Source organism: Sylvia atricapilla, chromosome 6, assembly GCF_009819655.1.
Source record: "Sylvia atricapilla isolate bSylAtr1 chromosome 6, bSylAtr1.pri, whole genome shotgun sequence".
In the NCBI taxonomy this organism is placed as follows: Eukaryota; Metazoa; Chordata; class Aves; order Passeriformes; family Sylviidae; genus Sylvia; species Sylvia atricapilla.
The window spans coordinates 10,401,026-10,424,422 of NC_089145.1; the positions used below are offsets into that span (position 1 = coordinate 10,401,026).

The 23,397-nt window shown below is 40.2% G+C and overlaps 1 protein-coding gene across 1 annotated transcript; it reads right to left on the reverse strand.

The window, feature by feature from the left end:
- Nucleotides 1–1,336: 1,336 nt before the first annotated feature.
- CTR9 (CTR9 homolog, Paf1/RNA polymerase II complex component) lies at nucleotides 1,337–21,492 on the reverse strand. Its single transcript, XM_066320739.1, has 25 exons — nucleotides 21,334–21,492; nucleotides 19,472–19,570; nucleotides 18,465–18,704; nucleotides 17,994–18,111; nucleotides 17,321–17,410; nucleotides 15,898–16,046; nucleotides 13,635–13,742; nucleotides 13,036–13,143; nucleotides 12,676–12,912; nucleotides 11,845–11,934; nucleotides 11,613–11,741; nucleotides 11,326–11,509; nucleotides 10,654–10,742; nucleotides 10,208–10,393; nucleotides 9,940–10,027; nucleotides 9,560–9,708; nucleotides 7,407–7,523; nucleotides 7,098–7,243; nucleotides 5,634–5,705; nucleotides 4,673–4,808; nucleotides 4,094–4,240; nucleotides 3,488–3,645; nucleotides 3,077–3,173; nucleotides 2,644–2,756; nucleotides 1,337–2,404 (listed from the first exon to the last, which is right to left on the reverse strand). Exons 1-25 carry the CDS (start codon nucleotides 21,376–21,378, stop codon nucleotides 1,993–1,995), a joined length of 3,507 nt encoding a protein of 1,168 aa, XP_066176836.1. The 5' UTR covers nucleotides 21,379–21,492; the 3' UTR covers nucleotides 1,337–1,992.
- Nucleotides 21,493–23,397: the final 1,905 nt, after the last annotated feature.

Genomic DNA, 23,397 nt, shown 5'->3' on the forward strand with positions numbered 1-23,397 from the left:
AAGAAAATTGACTTCTGTTTTTTGGTGGGTTTTTGATTCCTCTTTTGTTCCAGAAAAGCAAAGGAATAGCGAAGCAAAAGCATCTCTTGTTCCCTTTCTGTCCCTGTTGATTGGCCTCTTGTACATCACACAGCTCAAGCTCTATTAAGTCACAATCTCTTCTTACACAACTGCTTTCTGTGGAGAGCACAAAAAATACCTCTCACATAAGAGATATCTGAAAATCCCTGTTATTTTACACTTACTGAAAGCATTTTTCTCCAGCTGGATATTGGGTCTGAAGAACCCACTCAACACTTCTTCATCTATAGCTAACTTTAGCCTACACAAGATACATTTTCTTGCGCAGCAAACAAGATCTTCAGATTTTTCACAAGGAAGCTGATTACAGAATCAGTAATATGATAGAGAAAGCTGTGACAGCAGAGATGTATTTGAGGCAGAGAAAAGTTTCTAAGATCCCATAGTAAATGCTGTATCTTTTCCCTTCCCATTGTTAAGAGCTGGCTACTCTCACACCTGCCACTGCTGTCCTTGCTCTGTTTGTTTCACCTTGCATATATCAGTTTTCCTTAGTTGCACCAAGTTCCTCACATTTCTCCACAGAGTTGTAAATGAAGCCAAGTGACATCAAGCATTACCACCTCAGCTATCCACTGCTTCCCTGTGGTTCTGGATCATCATTCAGCTTTGTTCTGAGCCAACAAACATGAGGGTTGTTCTACTCTGATGCTGAGTTTTAGGTAAGGCCACACATAGAAACTTGATACCAAACTGAGCCACAGAGAGAGATCTCAAGTGTTCTGCATTCTGCTCCCTGCTATGGTTACCAACAGCCCATAAACACATGAACAAACCCATCCACAATGAGAACAGCTCATGCTCACTGCAAACCAGAAATAGCAGCATGGGAAACTTCACTTGCACTTACTGCTTCAAGTGAACTAGCCGTAGTGACAATCCAGGCCCTCTGAAAACAAGGCAACATATTTAGGTTATACAGACTACTAGAACTGGTAGCAACACACTATCCAGACCTACAGACTCTTCTCTTAGCAAATGCTTGACACAGGACTCAATGACCAATGAAAAAAGAAAAATACTTCCTTGGACTGGTAAAAATATGCTTTTTTCTCAGAACCACTGAGAGAAATCAGATTTAGTCTACAGCACAGTAATTCCTGAACACATTATGTGAAAGGACTTGGTTCCCAAAGCCATGTACTTATGATACAGTTAAGACCACCTCCTGCAAACAAATTCCACTGTGAAATTCAACGTTTTCAGGTATTCTGCTAATACCTTCTAGGGAGTAAAATAAATCAGTCCAAGCAAATAAGCAAGAACATTTTATTGTGACACTTGCAGCTTTTTCTTTCTCAAGTAATACAGAGTTCTCCCAAATGTCTTTGCCAGCCAATTTAAATATTTCATCTACATCTGCATCACTAGTTTATAAAATTTCTGACTGATTTAACACAAAAACAGAAGCAAAAGAACAAACTCTTGAAAACATAAAGGAGTTGCATCCTGTCACATTCATTCTTTAATAGAAAGTGAGAAAAACCTCCCTACTGACCTTTACTCCGAGTGAAAAAAAAGATAAATATCCACAGCTCTTTGTCCCATCTGCTAGGATTTTAAGATCCATCTATGCATGTATCATCACAGAACAAAGTTTTAGCCACACTGAACCACCTACGGAGATTTCATATTCCATAGTTTTTACACGCATTCCATCCTCGGTGTGCTGACTACAGGACAAGAGATTCTGTGCACCTACAGTGGTTTCAAATTAAAAATAACACCATAAGCCAACTTAGAGAAACATCCATTAGTAACTAATAGAAAGAATCACAAGAAGGTCTCACAACAATTTCCTAAAACATTAAGGTTCTTTAAATCACAGTTTTGAAATATAAAAATTCCATTTCCCCCGTAACTGAGATATATTTACACGAACATATTATAAAGATGGTGTGTAATTCAGCTCTAATCGCTGTCATCTGAGCCCCCTTCAGAGCCCTCATCATTGGATGCCTCTGGCTCCGACTCGTTCCCAGAAGCTCTGGCAGAGCCCTCGTGGTCAGAGCCCCTCTCGGAGTCTCTGTCGGACTCGGCGCTGCGCGAAGCCGGGCGCGACTCGTTCTCGGAGCCGCCGGAGCCGCGGCTCCTCCCCGACTGCACGGACTCATTGTCCGACTGCTCCGACTCCGAGCGCCGCCTCTTCCTGGGGGACCTGTCACTGTCAGACTCCTCCTCGGACGCGCGGGCGCTGGACCTGCGGGGACTGCCTGCCTCGCTGCCAGACTTGTTCCTGTTATCGGAGTCGCTGTCGGAAACAATGCGCTTGCTGTGCTGCTGCTCCCCGTCCTCAGAATCACTGTTGCTGTTTCTAGCGTGCCTGTGGGGAAAAATGGTATTAAAAGGTGCTCCCTTTGGCTGATAAACACAGTAAGACACCAGGATTTGGGTAATCCTAGTGTTAGAAGAATGAGTGGAATTAATTTGCACTGGGAAGGGATGTTGTGAGTACAATGAAAAACTTCTCATTGTCTTTGCGTTATCTCATTAACACTGCATTTTCTCTTGAAGGCATGTGTTGAAACTCTAAGTTCATACAAAGGTAATTAAGGTTCTTACCCATCATCAGCAATTTTGAGTTTGTCCTCATCAGAAGAATCGTCACTTGATGAAATGATGGCTTTTGATTTGATCTTTCCTTTCATTGAAGGAGGCAGACGTTCTGGTTTGGGCTGTACAGGGGGAAAACAAAGGGCAGCTTGTTTATGTGGCACAGGGCCCAAATGTAGAAATACATTCAGAAAACCAGGCATGCTTTTAAAAAATTTTCCATGTACTATCACTTAATTCTAGATGGCTTTGGAAATATCCTTTTCATCCTTGAAGCAGCAATAAGCAACAGGGGAGGAGGATGAAAATATGCTCTAAGGTAAGTTGGCTTCAAGAGATTTTGCTGTAATTTTCAACACTAATAAATCTCTCTTAACCAGGGTAATGCTGAACTGCAAATGCATATTTAGAGAGTGATGCAGTTATTCAGGGTTTAACTTACAGCCTTCTTCTTCTCTGCTTTGGGTGGACGTCGCTTTTTAGGACGTGGGCCGTTCTCATGTTCTTCATCATCACTCCCCTCTTCTGCCTTCTGGGGTCTTGAACAGAAACACATTTTACATGGCATAAAGCATAATATTGCAAAAACCCCTTAAAACATACAAAAATACCAGTCTCAAGAAATGTGCAGTTCATCAAGTGTTATTCCTACCTTTTTTGCAGTGGTTGTTTAAGTCTTATAATGTATTTAACATGTAAGTAAAAAATAACCATGTGACCTCTTGATGAGAGTTTGTTTGTAAATTGGTACAAAAGACTGCAGAGAATTTACTTAAAAGCCCTACTACTGCTCAGGGAGGTCTAATATTAAATTAACATGAATTGATAATTAATTAATTAAAGTATCAGCTACCTCCTCCTCTTCTTCTTCTTTCTCTCACCCTCCTCTTCTTCCCCATCCTGTTCACTGCCACTGCCCTTCCTCTTCTTTTTCTTTCTAGAGATGGGCAGATCTTCATCACTGTCATCATTGACAAACTCATCAAACTCCCCTGCTCCTTTTTTGGAACGCTGTAAGAAACACAGACAACACAACCTACTATTCACATCCCAGTTAATAAGCTACCAGGAAACACTTCAAAATGGAAATTTAGCTGGACATGTTCTGGAAGAGATGAAAATACAGACCTTCTAGAGCCCATGGGAAAGTTGGCACAAGAAGGGTATTGTTTAGAAACTGATTCCAAATTGGCAAATAATAAGATAATCTTCTGTTATTTTAACAATTGAACACATTTTAGTGATGCCACCACACTCAGAACTTTAAAGTATTAGCTTCCAATTTTGACATTTTAGTATTAAACCTGTGCAATTTTACTCAGTAGAGCCTAGGAGTTTGTAATTAAAAACCTGTGCTCCTGCAAAAGACCATATACCAGAAGAGGAAAATGAAGGAGGTTTAAAAGATTAAAAAAAAAAAAAAAAAAAAAAGAAGAGAGATTAAAAAATTCTGTTCTACCCTGCCTCCACCTCCACCACGTTTTTTCTCCTTCGATCCTTCTACTTCACCAGTGAACATCAGGATATTCTTGGTCTTCTCCACATATTGAGCTCTTTGTTCCAGAAGTTTCTTCTGCTCTTCTTTTTCTCTCAGGCGCTTCTCTTCCTGAAACACCAAGGAAGCCAACCATCACCACTGTATTTGCACCACTACGGTGATTATAATAGCAGGCACAGAAATGATTTGCTGTCAGGAGACTGGAAAATTGCTTTTTGATGCTCTGTGTCACAGCAGAAGGCACACATGGGAAAAAAAAAAAAAGTTTTTTTACAGAAAGTTTTCTACAAAAAATCCCATGGTAGAATAGGGCTGATTGCAGAATTTCTGGCATACCTACTTTATTTTCATTATACAACTAAATACAACTGAGGCTATGGGGAAGAAAGAGCATCACCTGTTACCTGTAATATTTTCAGCTAGCCCTTATTATGACTAAGAAAGACAGCTACTAGGTACCACCCCAGAGCAGCAGGAGCACACATATCATGAGTGTGTACGCTTATAAAATGCAATATACAGCATTTAGTGGAATAAAACCTGTTCTTTCAGCAGTTTCTGGCGAAGCAGCTCCTTCTCCTGCTCCTGCTTGGCACGCAGCTCCCTCTCCTCCTCATCCTGCTTGCGTGCCCGAGCCACGTGATACTGGGCCTGGCTCAGTAAGTCGGAGCATTGCCTGCAAAACCCAAGGTTCTCAGGTAAGCCAAGGTGGCAAACACAAAAAGAAATGCTTTTATGAAGTGCCTGCATCACAACATTACCTTCAAATCCCCAGTGACCTAAAAAACCAGCTACTTGAAATAGCACAAAGAAGAGCAGTGCAGATTTTGGAGTGAATGAAAGCATTTTTAGTAAGCTCATTTATCTTCCAATGTATCATTTCAGAACGTATTGCTTCACACCTCAAACTTAGCCAATTTATATACCCACACATGAACATAAAAGGAATTGTGCCAACCAATTTGGAGAGCTTCAGAAGTGTAGTTAATAAGAACTTGTATTTAATCACAACAACCTAACAAACCTAATTGGAAAAGCGGGGCAAAATTCAAGCTTAAAAAACAGAAGAGTGCAAGAGTTAAGGTTGCATAAAGTGCCAAGTCACATGAAACACTATAGCAAGGTGCTTTCAACATCCTCTTAGCTGATGCCAAAATGACATTTCTTTTAATATTGAAATTTTCTTCTCTGCACAAAATGCGTCAATGATACCCGTTCAGAAGTACAGTGCAGGATGGCCAACACATGGTGTTTGTATGGAGCTATGGAAATCTTACAGGAATGTGCAGAAGTGAAACACAGGAAAAGAATGAAATAGTAGCAGAGTGACCCTGAATTTGTACTTCTACTGTTCTAACAAACTGACAGTTGAAATTTTGGAATCTAGTTTTAATACCAAAAAAAAACCAAAAAACCAAACAACCCAACCAGGACAAATATATTCCACTTAGAATCTGAATGAAGGATTTGTTTGTGGGTTGTTTTTTGGGTTTTTTTTTACCTGGCTTCTGTAGCAGCAAGTGCCAAGTCAAATCTCATCTTATCACCCACTTTACTCAAGTAACTGAAGTACCTGGAGGAAATCACAAGAAACCAGAGTAAGCAAGTATGGCATTATTTACGTATTTATTGCAATTTTGCCTTAAAACAAAGCATTTACTCCTGAATTACAAACCTGTGAAACTCAACAGATGAGGAAATCTCGCCAGTTTCCTCTGTGCCAACACCTTTTAATATGGCACCTTTTAACAGTTAAAAAAATGCATTTAGAGTTCTCCAAATTTAAAGCATTCTAAAACCACTCTGGAGAGGAAAAATTCTAAGGAGAGTTCTGAGATTTCATTTGCTGGCTCCTACCAGTAAGTACACTGCTGACCCCAACAGATTGATTCCTTATCTGTCAGAAGTTACACACTTGAATTGAACACAAGAGAAGGAAGGAAAACTTGCTTTTCAAAAATCCTTTCAGAACAGCCTCCTTGACCTAGTGGACAGGCCCTTGACAATACAATAAACTTCCAAGCAGATCAGTAAGCTACAATGACCAGCGCTTTGAAAAGTTTCTGCAATTTAAAGGAAAATTACTTCTAACGTTCAAGATTGCCAGAGTTTCTTCCCATATACCCTCAGACACATTTCAGATGAAGTGTTTTAGTGCTACACTCAAATTCTTGGGTATATGAATACAGTAATTCCTTGCCTGAGGTCTAGACTGTGGAGAGTATTATCCAAAAATTTTAGTTAATAGGCAAAAATAAATTCATGCAACTTCTTCAAGAAAATAAATAACAAGCTTCTTATTAAGTTAGAACTTCTATCCTCAACATAACAGCAGAGCTAGGAATGCACAAATCATGCACCAGCTGCACCTAGGAGCAGGAGAAATGGCTGAAAGCTCTGTTCAAGGATGGTGATGATTGGATCAGATTAATCACAACGGTGTCTGCACAAAATTTCGTATTACTGTGTTTTAAACAGAACTAAAATATCTCAAATGCACTTAAGAAACCACTCCTGTTCTTAAACTGTGACAGTACTTGGCCTCTACTTGCCAAAAGGAGGGTGAAATTAGTTTTAAGGGATTGCCAGTCATTAATTATGCTTATGTAAGATAAACAAATATGCTTTTAAGCCTTATAGTTTGCTTTAAAAGAAGTCATAAAATAGTATTCAAGTCGTAGAATAATTGTCAACATCTTTTCAACTGTGCACTTCTGGGAAGAGCATCTTGGTCACAGCATTAACAAAACTGAGAAACACATATTGGCACCTGGTCAAACAAAACTGGTTCTGGAACAAAATCTGAACACACAGTTTTGTCAGGCCCAATCTTTTGTTTTCCTACCAGAAACACTAGAATTACACAGTGCTTTGCTCTTCTAATCAGATTTGTGCTCAATACTGCAAGCATACTGTAAGGGGACAACAAAATAGATTATAATGATTAGAAACAAATGATCTTTACCTATGAGCGAGTTCCAGTTCTTTCACAGCATTAAGCACTTCCTTCAGATTGCTTTTTTCATCTTTCAGGACAGAGGTAGCAAGTCTTTGCAGCACTAAAGCCACATTAAACATGAGGACTGTATCACTTGGAGCCACATGCCTGGCCTGGAAAATAACCACGTTTTTAAGATAAGCTACAACATGATATAGAAATGACATACAGAGAATAAATACCATCATTTCAAGCCTAGACCACCATATTTAAAGAAACACAAACACACATCAACTAACAGTAATTTTACTTTATGTTTATGTTCTAGATCCATACCTTTAACAAAGTTTGTTTGCATTCCTGTAATTTGCCACATTTAAACAGTGCCCGGGCCAAATATAACAACACTTCAGTGTTTTGATGCTTATAGAACTTTCTGAGGCAGTTTTCATACTGAAATAAAAGAAAAAAAAATCAAAGTAAGAGGCAACAGTGGTATGTTATTTTGGTTAGCTAACTCCAGCAAATGTTTCTATTCCTAAAAAGCATTACTGCTAATATGCCTTTTGTTTAAAGAAGTGTGTTATGCTACATGGGTGCCTCCTTTTCAATGATCAGAACATTCTCTCTCCTATTCCAGAGCAAGTACCAGCTTATTTCTAGAAACTGGCTGCAGCCCAGAAGGCTCTGTAGGTCTTAAATACAAAATACTTTTTAAAGTACATTTACTGCAACAAAGTCCAAGCAACATAACTCATTTTAAGACCATTCAAATATTCTCCACAATATGGGGGGGGGGGAATAAAATATCTATTTTCTTTATTCATCTCAGATATTTTACCAATTGAAATACATGTAATACCGCAATTCCATATATCTGATTAATTAGTTAAAAAAAAAAATCCAGACTTTCCAAACAACTCAACATCAAGTTTGTTTTGTCCATCCAGCTGAGGAACTTGGTGATGGCAAGGGATACCAGTTTCTCTAAAGTGTAAAAGATGACTATAATTTTTGTGGGTCTTGAATTAAAGGCTTAAAAGATACCAAACTTTATCATCTTCACTAAAAAAGTACCTTCTGTTTGACATACTTTCTTCTCAAGGAACCCTTCATCCTCTCTAAGCCTCCAAAATAGCAAGAAATAGAAAGTAAGTTTTATTTGCAGCTCAAGTACAGAAAAACTGCCCTGAACTGTAACACCTGAGGTTGTTACTCTTGGATCTCACTGTGTTGTGAGCACCCAGTTTTCATTCACCTTCAGCATCAGAGATTTTGTGTTTAGCTCAAGCCTGCCTCAGATTTGTACACTTTAGGCTAGAAACTCAGTAGGATAATTATTGTGGCTGCAGTAAACTGGACTAGTAAATTCAATTTGTCTCCCTTTGAGTCCAATATAATGTGTTTCACACTGTGACTGCATAGCAGAACCCAGGGAACAATAAAACACTTCAGTAAATAAACACAGTTTTAATAACAACTTTTCTTAAACAACTTAGCAAATGAGCAAAACGTTTTTTCTCCCAAACTGATAGGTGAAAGTGATACCCACTGTCCCCACTGTTAATTCACAGCTTCAACAATTGCTAAAATAAGACTTTCATTAGGCCTTTAGTCAATAAAAATAGACAAAGTGCTAAAAAAACAACAGACTCCATTCAAGCACAGCAGAGTGAATGTGACTGTGTTGCCAAAGCTTGTTAACAATAGTTCACTGGAGGACAGTGACTACTGAGCTCCTGATCATGTAAGGGAGGCCCAGTAACACTTCTTTATTAAGCATCACAAAAAGCTTCAGAATAGCTCTGAATGAAGTGGTTTTGAGCCTCAATAAGGACTCATCTTAAATGATAGGAGTCTGTTCTTAGCTCCTGTCCTGTTCAGCACATGCTGTGTTTTTAAGCTTATTTGTGTGCTTTTCATCAGCTAATTGAGTCAATTTACTCAGAATAGGTTGACACTTGAACATTTACTTGCTTGGGCAGGTCAGGCCAAACTAGCTGACCTCAACAGAATTCTTCCAACATGAATTATATTGTGATTTTAACTGTGGTGAGTGAAATTACAGCCCAGTCAGCTTTTAGGACAGCTCTTAAAGTATTCATGTGGTCATGTACAAGAACAAAAATAGGAGTTGTTGGTATTTAAAAGAAATTCCTAGCAACAAATTGTATTTACTTACTTTGGAAACACCTGAATGCAAATCACATACAGGAACTGAAACCCCTCTGACTAATAATTTATTCCATAACCAAAATTCTAACCCTGCTACCAAAAAAAGTATAAAAGTTGATAGGTGCTTTGCTACCCCTTGCCCACATTTGGCAGTCTGTTACTGAATCTAGGCTTGAGAGCCAACAGCTTGTTAGAAACAGACCCAGAACTTGCTAAAACACTGCTCAAAAACTATCCCAGCTGCCCTGACAACAGAGAGACATCTAGAAGTCATCTAAGCCAAGAGAGGAGGTAGTTCAATGTGGAGCTGTTACCATCTGCACAGCACTGATGTACTGTTTCTGCTCTACGTAGATATGTGCCAAATTCAGCCACACATCGCTGATATCTGCTGTGGCCTCTCTCACTTGGGCAAAAACATCACGAGCTTCACGGAAATATCCTTTGTGTGCCAAGACAGCTCCTGAGGGGAGAGGAATATGGACATTATCAGCTTCTGGGTTCATGCACTGTGCACTCCTACCATAGAAAATTCAGTATTGCCTCAATAAAGTGCCCCTTCAAAAACTGACATAGCTGCCATTTCCTGGGCTCCACTCCACAGTGCTCAGGCCCTGAAAAAACAATTCTCTATTAAAGCTTGAAACTTAAGAATATGATCACTGTTGAAGGAAAATTAGAGTCTGATATTCACCTATGCCATTAGCAGCATACAAATTCTTTGGGTCATTTCTGAGGACTTGCTTGTAGATGGCTAATGCACGGTCCTGGTGACGTTTCTCCTGTAGAAAGAAATGCCCCAATTCATCACTCACTTCTACAGTGGGGTATTAAAAGATCTGCCCAGAGGTTTTATGAACTAGAAGATGCCAAGCAGACATCAAGAAGAGGCTCTGAATAGCTAACAACATACAAAAAATAAATAAACAAACCCACACGCAGGGCAGAGAGATGCCCATTACCTTTTCTCTGTCTCTTGTGGGTTGATGGAGAGTCTGCAACCAGACGTTGCCAAGAGCCAGCATGGAATAAGTATCGTTTTGTGTGGAGGGCTGCTTCAATATTCTTTCAAATTTCTTCTGTCCTGGACCCCACTCTTGTTTAGCCAAATGAAGATTGCCAATCAGAGACCAGGCATCTGGATGATCCTAAATAAAAATTCACTCTAAATTACAAAAGCACTCTTTTCCTTTGTGAGAGTTTTTTCCAAGAATAAAGTTACTCTTCTTAATCACAATTCTATATTCAAAAGAACCCTAAACGAAACACAGAGAGCAGATCTGGCAGCTCTCTCTTCTTCCCCTAGTTTATGTGAACAAAATAAGAACACAAAAAAAAGGAAAACTGAATTTTAATTTAAGTTATTATTTAGAGTGTTTTCATGTGAAACATTTATAGGGTTACACACCTGATTTATTTGAAGTGCTTCTTTAAACCAATCAGAAGCCTCATAAAAATTCCCTTTATCCCTGGCCATAGCTCCCAAGCGCAAGTAGCCTGAAAATAAAAATAGAAAATAAAATAAAAATCAGGGAACAGGTTAAAGTCACCTTGAACAAAGAAAATATCGACTATGTATGAATTTCAAAAGAAATCTTCCTCTTGATCAGTTAGGGACAGCAAACACTAAGATGCCTTTCATACTCTATTCACAAGAAATATGACGTGAGGAGGAATTTGCACCTATGATGGCCATACAAAAACTGCAGGTTTTGAATAGCTAAAGTATTGTAAATGTGTTAAATTGGCTTCGTAAGTTAAAGACAACTGAAAAACTGCAAAGAAATAAGGATCCATCAGTTACATAATTCTCCTCCATCCACTTTAAATAGCTCTCCTATCCCCACAAGCTTTGGGAAGGATATCTGCAGGTGATAATGGAAAACAAGCAGGGAAAAGGCTACAGATGAGGCTGAGGCATGATGTGTGCTGCAGCTTGTGACAAACAGTACAGGTCAGCCCCAAAACTACTGTGAAAACAAGGGAAGAGACACATAAGAAGTGCAGAAGACACTGTCAACCAGAAGACTCTTGGTATTATAAGGACGAGTGTAGAACTGAAATACCAAATGTTTCTTACAATCAACATAATTCGGATGTTCCCTCAAAATGTTTTTATAGAGCTTTTCTGCTTCATGAAATTCACACATGGCCTCGTAGAGCCTGGCGAGGTTGTAGGATGTTGTCACAGAGATGGCATTGTAGTAATGCTCATCATGCTCAGCCTCTGCTTTTGCACGATCCAGCGACGCCAAGAAGTATTTCTGAAGTACAGAAAGAAAAAGGAATGAAGAACTCCAGAACATCCTCATAGAAAAACTTCTGTGTGATCAAGAAACACCATTCAAACTGTGAGTAACTGCATACCTTTGCTTCTCCCAGGTTTCCCAGCCTGAAGTGCAGGGCACCTACATTATTCAGGATCTCGGGAGGGACATCAGCCTGTACCTTCTCCTGCAGAATGCGTGTGGCTGTTCCATAGGCTGAGAGAGCACCCTTTGGAAAGAAACAGAAAGTGGATGAAAGAAAGAAGAGAACGAGCTCTACATGCTCTTATGAAAAGCACACACATAATTCACCAAGTGTGTATGAATAATACCTGTATATCAGTCTGTTCTAGAATTTGGGCTAGCTCAATCCATGCCTCTACATCATCAGGATATTGTTCTGTGACTTTCTTTAAATGCCCCTGAAAAAGAGCAGAAAATAATTACGCCACTTCAATGACACACAGCCTGTTTTAAAAAATGGAAATCAAAGAAAGAGTGAAGGCATTAACCTTAACACTAGACAGATATACCATACTGCAAAAGCAAACATCCTAAACATCTGCACAGTAATAAATCTGCATTTCCTTCCTTCATTATTCTACTCTTCTGTAGAACTGAACACCTGCTTCAAGTCTTAGAGAAGCAAAGGCTATTACACCAACATGAAAAGCTAAAGAAATATCTAAGATGTCTTGCCTTTATCTGCCCAACATGAGATTTAAAATACCTTTAATTAAAAAAAAAAAAAAAAAAAGCATCACTGTCTTTCCAGATAAGCCAAGCCAAGCGCTTTCTGGCAATCACCAGCTCATTTGCTGTCTTCAGGAAATCATGAGCTAATTTCCTATCTGCAGAGAATTTTATATATATGTGGAACGAATTCTGCCCTTTTCACACACCAAATACAGATATGAGGCTGGGGTGTCTCTAAATTCCTGGACATGCTTTACCTAGAGCTCAGTGTAGTCTCAGTTCTGTCCAGAAGTTGTGCCTCTTCACACATGGGAAGATCCCTCATGACAGCCCATATGAAATATTCCATGTCTACAGCCACCTAACCCTGAGTTTTATTCATCTTAAGTACCAATCTGATTTCAAGTCTGATTTCCAAATTCTACTCTTGAATGTAAACACATGAAGCTGGCGGAAGGAAAACTCACCTTTGCAATATCTCGTTTCTCCTGGTCTTCTGAAGCTGCATAAAGAGATCCAAGGATTTTCATGGTCTCATAATTGTTGGGATAGGCTTTCAAGACTTTTTCAAAGCATTGTGAAGCATTCTCTTTGTCCCCTCGATAAATGTACATTTGACCCAATCCAAAAAACGGAAGTACGAAAGAAGATGAGGCAAACTGAGTAGCCTGGTAATAGTACTGGAAAGCTTGATCATAGTCTTCCTAATTAAAAGGAATTAAATGAAGAACAGTCAGTGGTTTTAAAGGCAACCTTTGCATGAACTTTTATGACAGAGACTATTTAAAAAATGTGAGCTCAAAGGAGACTTTTAGAAATTGCCCTACCTGCACGTGGAAAGACCTTGCCAGCTGATAACAGCTCTCTGCCTGCATCGCTTCCACCTCTGTGTTATGGAAAGCATGAAGAGCCAAGTGTTGTACTTTACCATAGTCCTGACAAATAAAAAAAGAAAAGGGAATTTGAACGAAATTTGGAAGTCTTCACTTTATTTATGGTCAAGTGATTTTATGATTTGAACATGGATAGCTGGAAAATATAACCAAGCTTTAGTCACAGCACTGGCTAAATACCAGATTTAGTTTTAACTGCTACTGTTCTTTTCTTTATTCCATGTTTTAAAGCATGGTAGAGTGAGGAGGGGGAAAAACAAACCAACAAAAACCCAACCAACCAAAAAAACCAATCCCAAACATCAAAAGCTCAAAACCCCTTCAGGACACAAAGTTGATTTTGATTTAGGTAAGTGTACCTTTTCTTGGTTTTCCTGAGAAAGGTTTATACAAAATTCAGGCCAAAAACCTCACACATGTTCTAGATTAACAGACATTAGGCACCTGATGAAATGTGTTTGAATCTAACACCAGAATTCCTGCTGTTCAGATGTTATCAAGCATTAAACTGTAAAATTGCAGCAATCTCTTACCTTCTTGAAAAAGAAGTGATTAGCCAAGTGATTCAACACCATTGGATTACTGGGATCAATTGTGTAAGCCCTAGAGAGGAGTTGAACACCATTCTTGATGGAATCAGCCTAAATGAAACATTGACAGGTATCAGCAGCATCTCCATATCTGTATCATATCACTATCTTCAAAAGTATTTTTCAGTCTAGGCTGCTCAGGATTTCTGACACCACCAAACTGAGCTCAAAAAAAAAAAAAAAAAAAAAAAAAAGTAAATTCAGCTACCAGCTTTTCTTCCTGCAGCATACAGGTGGAAAATGGGAAATGAAGCTACCATACAGGGATGGAAAAGGGCAGAGCAGGGCTTTATAGGAAAACAAGGGCAAAAAACCCCAAAACACTTAGTCTTGATGTCCTTTGACATGTCACACTCACAGCCTGACAGCCTTCCTTCTGTTCCTTTAGATCTCATTTTAAAATCAGTACTTATTACAGTACTTAACACCTTCAAGAAAGCTTCCCACGAGTAGAAATGTGAATTACCTACAAGTCCAAATCCACAACTGATAAAATAACTGCTCTTTATTTAGGATAACCATGAAATCTGTATCACAAGCATGTCAGCTCAATCTGTACTAATTTCTGAACAAAAGCACCAAAAATGCTATCAAGAAATCATCTAATGGCTGTGCTTTACTTTGTCATTATGATGAGTAGAAAGCTGTCTTATTGAACAGATTAGGTTTAAGAGGTTAAAATGTAACACGAAGGCAGCTAAAAAATCAATTTCAGTTTGAATAGATGCAATCTTTGTAAACCTAGCATAACAATACACCTGGATAAAGAGATATTGAATCATTCCTGCCTTCATTTTCAAAGGCAAATGTGGTTTATAATCACACTGAGCATTTGTCCAAGTTCTCCAATAACTTGAGTCTCAAGTCCAACTTCAACCAAATCCAGTGGATGGGCAGAGGTCCCAAAGCTCTTAAGTGCTTTCATTTAAGAAAAACAGATCAGACAGACATCAATGAGAATACAGTGTGACCTGAACCCTGATCTGACACCATAACATCTTCTAGGAGGAAGAAACATTAGAAATATCTAAGCACAAAAAAAGATATCAATTAGTTTGATAGTCAGAGAGAAATCTTTTCCCCAGAGTGTTCTCCCTTCCCTGTGTCAACTCTTCAATGTTACACTAATTTTTACTACAAAGGTGTGAGAACAGTCTGAAGTAAAGCACAGATGATGTATTTCTTGGAAAGAACAAAAAACATCTTTGAGTGGCTCAGCTTTTAATCACAGCTTTTTGAATTTTCAGGTGAGTGGGCTCATCCCTTGACTTCAGTCAAAAGATCTTCAGGAAAAGGAAGAGAAAGATATCAAATATCATCAATTTCTCATCTGTGGGATTTATTAAAATTTGACTGGAGAGTATTTCTGATTCTCTCTGTAGTTTTATGGAAAAGCCTTTTAAGCCTACTTTTTTTTTTTTTTTTTTTTAGTTTCTTCATGGAAGTATTAACAGGGGTTTTTTTCCCCCCTCATGAAGCAGTAAACTAAGAAATTTTCAGACATTCTGTGCTAAAAAGAGATCTTTCTAGAGAACTACAGAAAGCAGCACACTAAATTTTAGCCACATACAGTTATGTAACAATATTTATTTTTTAAGGGTCTCATCCTCCAGTGATAATACCTGAGGTGGTTAATCCATGCTAAGGAAGTTATGATCCCAACTAAGCTATATTTGCATGTATTTTTCTAGTGATACAATACCTAGAAAGGTGGACCACCACTTAATTGTACTTTTATCAGCTCAGTTAAAATTTCTTCTTGCCTACTCTTTGGCTTACCATGCAGCATGCACACCTAAATATAACTTTGAAACTTGTTTGAAAATCTGTTCTAAACTTCTATAAAACTTGCTCTAACCTCCTGGGAATACGTCTTTTATCTTGACCTTCCTTCACATACCTCACCATGCATTTTTATTGTTTTAAATGAAACAGTTAACCTAGCACTGTTTTCCTGCACCTAACTCTTCCATAAATAACAGAATTAAATATTTGTAACAACAGTAGAAAGCTATTCAGAATGCGCTGCTCACATCACAAGCACATACCTATAGTATCATTCAATAGTAGCACAGACTTAAACTTATTCAACCACAGAAGTTATTACCTATTTTAAAACTGGACTAGCTTTGAAAGGATAAAAAATTGGCTTTTTTTAGCTACAAGAAAGTAAACTGAGCATGGATTCCTGCTAAGTCAGACCCACCTCCTTATTATTGAGTTCCAGAACAGCCAGTCCAACCAAGGCCCCGACACACTTGGAGTTCAGCTCCAGAGCCCTGCTGAAGGCCAAGCGAGCTTTCTCCAGCTTGTTCAGTTTCACAAAGCAGTGGCCCATTCCCAACCGAACCTCGGCTAGAGAACAACATGACACCACTCAGAATCCCAAAGTTTCTACCTTACGCCTTTTTTTTTCACAACCTGGAGTGAAAGCAGGATTTTTCATAGTTCTTTAAAGCCTGTAAGGCCATCTAACAATTTGCTGTTTTTCAAGGCAGCAGCCCATACTTGGCTGGCCACAAAGTGAACTTGAATATATCAGTAAGACTTTATTTCTTCATAAACTCCAGAACACTGATCTATCTCCAACAGACTCCAATGCCAAACACATAAAAAATTACTTTTATAGAAATAAATTAAAAAATAATAGAGAAAAGCATTAAAAAATTGCCAAATGGAAGGGCTGGACATTTCTTAGGCAAGTTAAGTTCACCCCAGATTAGCAGGTCTTCAGAAAACAGAGATGAATAAACAAGTCAGCTGGCATTTCTCCTCAAATGATCAACTGATTTACATGCTGTTTATCATCCTGCAACTTCCATGACCAAGTACAGATGGACTAATACAGAAAATTCACATCATACTGCCCTTTCAGACTGCTTGTGATCTAAGAGTACAGCGAATTTATAAACAGCAGTTTCAAACCTGTGTCTGTCAGAAAAAGGGGAGCAAAGGAAAGATGTTTGTTGAAAAGTAAGGCTTTTGTAGCAACCATTCTGATGGTAAAGCACACACATCAACTTTGCAATAAATCTTTTCTCAGACAGGTTATGGCAAAGTCTATCATATCTCTCAAGAGACTTCCAAGTATTTGCAATCCTAATGTAAATACCTTGAATTAATTTATCTAAACCCAACGTATCATTTTTACAGCCATTAAAAATCAATTTCCCAGATTTTTGCATAAAGAAAATAGGACAAAACCAGGAAAATTCCCATTATGCACTATAAGCAGAATTTTGCTTTTTATGTTTTGTTTCATTACTGTTATGTCATTTCTGAAGCCTTATTAAAAGAGCTTACAGAAAAAGAAATTCTGCAAGATTCTTGAACAGTTCCCTCCTTCCCCATACAACTTTAATTTCTCTTACATGCAAAATCCCATTCTCTAACACCTCTTTAAAAGGCAATACTTAAAAAAAAAACCCAGTATTTTCCTAAAGACAACCTCCTTCTTTAAATATTAAAAAACACTTCAAGTCAATGAATGCCTAAATCCCTCTAGTGACGGTTAGGGTTCTTTTGACAGACACAGCCCACAAAAATGCCCTTGGAATTTGAATTAGGAAGACTTGAGTTAGTTTGCAAGCACAGCAAATACCTCCAGTAGGAAATACTTTCTCTCTTACCTGGGCAGCCTGGATTGGTACGCAGTGCTTTCTTGTAGTAGGCAAGGGCTCCTCTATAATCCTTCTTGTTGAAAGAAATGCAAGCCTTACCTGTTAGAAAATAAGAGGAATTAAACCAAGACTATAAGCCAGAAGCTCAAGTATTATTTGGTTAACTTGTGCTGTGCCCATTTTCAAAAGTTACAGTTAAAAACTAACAGAAAATTCAGAAGACAACTTTTATTCCATTTGATGATGTCAAGTATATAAAAAAGGCAAACATGAAAACACATTAAATTTACATTTTCGTATTTTTCTGCAGAAAACTTAATTCCTTTTTGGTGCAGAGGAAAGACACTTACTAAGACTAGTGAAGAACTTAAATTTCAAGTGTTACAGTCTGGTGATCCCTCACTAGTGGCAATTTCACCCTTAACAGAGTGTCCAGCTTCATTGCTACCATCAGGGAAGCATAAACAGCCAGACTGGATGTATGCCCATGGGTCTCAGAAGATACCAGTTAGCACTGCATTTTTCCTAGCTCTTACACCTATGTGTACTTCCCAAATTTGAATTAGTCCCTGCCATGTGTGTCTTGATCACATTCTCTTTACACACACCCTCTAAATCACATAATTCATTCCAAAACTCAACCAGAGAGACCAAGTTTTTACAAATATCCATAAACTCGTACCAAGTAGGGCAGGAATATTATTTGGAGACTGGTTGAGCACAAAGTGGAACTGTGCATCAGCTTGGTCCATCTTATCACCTTCAAGCAGGCAAAAGCAGGCTCTTCCCAACAAGTGATTCTAGACAAGGAAAAGAATTTGCAACACATTTATCTTTGTAAAATATGAAATTTTGACTTATGTGAGAGATTAACTGCTTTTATAATGCTTTTTACAATTCAATTATTTCTCTTACATTTATCAAGCAAGAGAATACCAATCTTTCCTTCCCAACCTCCAAAGTAGTTCTATCAGGTGTGCCAAGCTAGAGAGAATTTTTCCTGGTGGCACCTCGCACATTTCAGATACGAGTTTTGCTTATAAGTGACTTAAAAGCATGAACAGCTCCTCTCTTCCCCTCAATGAATCAATACTTGTTTTCTATACAATCACTAATTTACAAAAATTGTATTTTGATTAGGTATCAGTTTTACCTGATCGTACATGATGATTTTGTCAGCCATAGTGTACAGCAGGGTGGCCTGGGTGATGAGCTCCTTCTTGTTGTCTTTGTTCTTCTCCTTGCGAGCCTGCTGTACATAGTAGGCTGCCAGAGTGTCCAGACATGTCATCTGATCCTTCTCGTGGTCTCTGTAGTCCAGGTTGCCATCGATGCGAGCAGCTTCCAGCAGCTTCACAAAGTCTTCTGTTTTGCCTTGCTTGTAGTATTCCAGCTACAAAACACAGTTTTAGCAGACAACGCCACCCCAGTGAGTGCATAACATATCAAGTTGATGCTTTAGATATCACACACACTGCTTTTTTCCAGAATAGGGATGAAGCAGAAACAAGTGTAGGTATCATCAGAGGAAGGTATTCTTATGCCAAATATTCTTCTGTCCTAGAATCATTGTATGGCATGGAATGGAAGGGACCTTGAAGATCATACAGTTCTATCGCCTCTACCATGGGCAGGAACACTTTCCACCAGGCCAGGTTGCTCAAAGGCCCATCCAACTTGCCCTTGAGCACTTCCAGGGATGGGGTATCCACAACTTCTAAGGGCAACCTGTGCCAGTGCCTCACCACCTTAAAACACAAGTTTTTGAGCTACTTTTAAGTGAAGAATCCACTGATCTTCCTCTTTGAACTTCTTTGGTGTTTTGACATTTAACCCGACTTTCCACAGTACAGATAACGCCCCCTCCTTTTTTATGAAGTACATAATCAAAGGCACAAACCAGGAAAACTATGGATTTAGGGGGAAAAACCCATAGAAAGCAATCCTCAAGAGGCATTGTTTCAGGAGAAAGAGATGAAATTAAAATCCTAATATGCATATATCAATCAGAAACATCTAGCCTAGAATCAGTGACTGAATGACCCCATAAAGTTCCTGTTCAGAACTCAGTTATCCCTGGTCATAAGAGCATGGAAACAGAAATTATGATTTGATTATGTGAATACAGTATTTAAACACACAATCTGTATCTATACTGACCGCTAGGGCAATCCATATGTGCAGCTGGGTGTGTTCCTGTTTCAGTATACTTATAACTTCATCACCCTCGGGCAGCTGATCGAAGTCAAGCTCGATAACCTAGGACCAAACAACACAGATCATCATCTTTTCACAAATCATTAAAAACATCATCTATCATTGAGCTCAAAGGAAATTGGACCTGTCAGAGCACAAAACATAAGCGATAGTTTGTGTTTAAACAAGGTAATGGACAAAGAAAGGAGAGATAGCACACTGCATTCTGTACAAGACAAAAGCGATGGCCTCTCTTTAGAGAAAAGACAAACCAGTGTTTGGGATACAAGTGAGGGAGAATAAGCGGAGATCCTAATTCAGCTTCTTCCACTACAGACTTCATGCGCAGAATCAGCCAATAATCCACTTGACTGCACACTGCTGAACTGCTGACTTTCTAAAACTTTTCCTACAGGTAACATGGAGATCTAGCTCAGAGACAAAAATCTTCCAATTTTGTCAGAAAATCAATACTTAAGACTTAGATTCCTGAGATTTTGTGAAGTCATCTTTATGCCCTAGGAAATTTGAGACAACTGAAGCAGCTAAACTGCTGAATATTCACAACTGTACATATGACCAGCAAATGACAGCAAGAACTTTTCAACATTCAGGCATTGCTTTGTCAGTTACTAGTCTCCCATGCTGATCTAATCTTCTGATACTATAAAATGAAGAAAAAGGAACAGGTACTCCCCAGATGGGATATCTGGGAACACAGTTTAACTGCTTGTCAGTTCACCTTACTCAGCTATGCTGCCTTTAATAATTAGTCACCTGCATTACAAGTTAATTTTGCAGCAAGAAAGAAGTGCAGTACTCTGATTACCAACGCTGGGACTCCTCTGTAGGCTGAATTAGAGCAATCCAGTTTATGAAGCCTTACAGTTTTGACTGTGCAAGACTTTAGAGTACCAGCAAAACTAATTCTGCTTAACTTTTGCTCGTTTTAGTTTTGAGTTTGCCTTAAGAGACACAGGCTCTCATCCATCAACCAGAAGAGTTATGAATGAGAAATAGATATTACCAACACAGTAAATAAACATGGAAGAAAAAACCAGCAGGGGTGGCTATTTTATTCACTCCCTAGTGATTAATTCAGAACTTTGGGATCCAAGTAGTCCTAGCCTGAACAGCAGCACCAAGACCACAATTCATGTCGACACCTCAGACAGAAATTTCTGTCATAGAAGAAAAAGGCCTTGAACATGTAAACTCCACAGAATAAAGTAATTTGGTGAGACTTAAAACCTCAATGGCAGCCATATAGAAATTTGTTTCTGTATATATATTTGTGCATCTATTACAGCCTGCGTGTACACGGATATATGTATACATGTACGATATGTGTGTGCATATAGAAAAGTAAGAATACAAATCTCCACAGAGAATATCCTTCAACCTGTAAGCATTATCTCAACACCTTACTTAGCTACACTATTAACTTAGTATCTGCCATGGAATGATTTAACGTCATTTTGTTATACGCTGCAAATTTCCACATACTTATCCTGAACCCTTCTAACCTCGGCTTGTGACAGCGTACCTTAAATACAGCAAAGTGAAGTAAGTTTTTTAGCCGCACGGTGAAATAACTTTACGGAGTGGGTCCTCTGCCCTGCCTGTGTCTATGAGGAACACCAAAGATCCCTGACACACCGAAGCGGGACGAGAACGTCGCCGGACACACAGCTGTGACCCCGGCACGGCGGCTGCCAGCGACACCGAGCCCGGGGCACAACCTCGGGCGGCGGCGGCGACCTCCCGCTCCCCGGCACGGATCGCCCTCCCTGCCCTTCCCCGCCGCCTCCCCGCGCCCGACTCGCCTCGTCGGTATCCCGCAGCGGGATCTCGATGGAGCCCCGCGACATCTTGGCGACAGCGCCGCCGGAGCCGCCGCTCGCCGGGCCGGGGCCGCCGCGCTCACTTCCCCTCACGGCAGCGCCCGACCCGGACGTGCTCGGGAACGGGGCGGAGCGGGGTGAGGGCGGAGTGAGGGCGGAGTGAAGCGGTGTGAGGGCGGTGTGAGGGCGGTGTGAGGGCGGAGTGAGGGCGGAGTGAGGGCGGAGTGAAGCGGTGTGAGGGCGGTGTGAGGGCGGAGTGAGGGCGGTGTGAGGGCGGTGTGAGGGCGGTGTGAGGGCGGTGTGAGGGCGGAGTGAGGGCGGAGTGAGGGCGGAGTGAAGGCGGAGTGAGGGCGGTGTGAGGGCGGAGTGAAGCGGTGTGAGGGCGGTGTGAGGGCGGTGTGAGGGCGGTGTGAGGGCGGAGTGAGGGCGGTGTGAGGGCGGTGTGAGGGCGGAGTGAGGGCGGTGTGAGGGCGGTGTGAGGGCGGTGTGAGGGCGGAATGAAGCGGAGTGAGGGCGGAGTGAAGGCGGAGTGAAGGCGGAGTGAAGGCGGAGTGAAGGCGGAGTGAGGGCGGTGTGAGGGCGGAGTGAAGCGGTGAGAGGGCGGAGTGAAGCGGTGTGAGGGCGGAGTGAAGCGGTGTGAGGGCGGAGTGAAGCGGTGTGAGGGCGGAGTGAGGGCGGTGTGAGGGCGGTGTGAGGGCGGTGTGAGGGCGGAGTGAAGCGGTGTGAGGGCGGAGTGAGGGCGGTGTGAGGGCGGTGTGAGGGCGGTGTGAGGGCGGTGTGAGGGCGGTGTGAGGGCGGAGTGAGGGCGGAGTGAGGGCGGTGTGAGGGCGGAGTGAGGGCGGAGTGAAGAGGATTGAAGCGGAGTGAGGGCGGTGGCTGCTCAGCCCCACACTCCCCACACGCCTGCCCTGGGAATGGCTGTATAAACACCTCTGTGCCATTAAAAGGCAGCGCTGAGCGTTTGTGTGTAAATCGAGGAGATTTAACTGGGTGCTCCACCGGGCTTTTGGAGCACCGCTCCCTTAGGCGGCGCCTCGCCATCACGACTTCTCAAAACCGTCAAAAGATTTCCAAATAAACGCGTTAAAACGTGTGGATTTCCCCCATCTTCGTGGGAAACCAATGGGTAAATCCGATTTGGTATTATCCGACTAGCTCAACTGGTGTAATACTTTCTATTTACCATTTTTTTAGGCACAGCTGGGCCAACTGTATCCCAGTTAGGTGAGTGTTTTAATGATAAATACGGAATCCGATAACGCTGGACCCCGGTCTGTGTGAGGGACTCGGCCACACCGACATGCAAAGTAAAGACGGAATTACACAACTGGGCTCCTAAATTGTGGTTTTCCAATTATGATGGCAGACACATTGCATATTTGGATCAAACGCAGCAAGCAGTTACCTATGACCCATCTTGGTCATTTTTACAGTTGTACCAAGAGAAAAAAGACCATAGTAAGACTAAAAGATCTTTAGACATGTTTCTACAGAAATGATTTTTAAAAAACCAACCTCTGATGTTATTTACACAGACTGTTAAACCCTAGAGCTAATTTCATTTTGTCCTGTAGCTAATAATCCACAGAATACAAAATTATGAATGATTTGATAGTCACAATAGTAAGATATTAAATTAGTTAACTTTATTTTAAAAATAAGTCTGAATTACTGTAATGCTATGTATTATACTGTAATGTTATATATTACACTGGTAATGACTTGCAGTGTCACCTGTTTTGTGAGGCCAAAGTAAGTGGCGTTTTTAATTACTTAACACTTTGAATGTGACCTTCTGATTTTTCTTTATGCACTCATTATTCTGAACTGAGTTACTTGCTCCAATGCATTGTACCAAATATTTCTTCTACTTTTTGAATTGATTTCTTCCATAAATACTTGTTTTAGAGAAATGTGGCACAGGAGCAAAGTGATGTTGAAATTTATGGGAAGGAGTGTGCATTTTTTGCACTAAAAACATGCCAGAACCAACCAATGCAGTTATGCAGAGCTGGATGCTAATTAATAGAGTTCCTAAGCCTTATT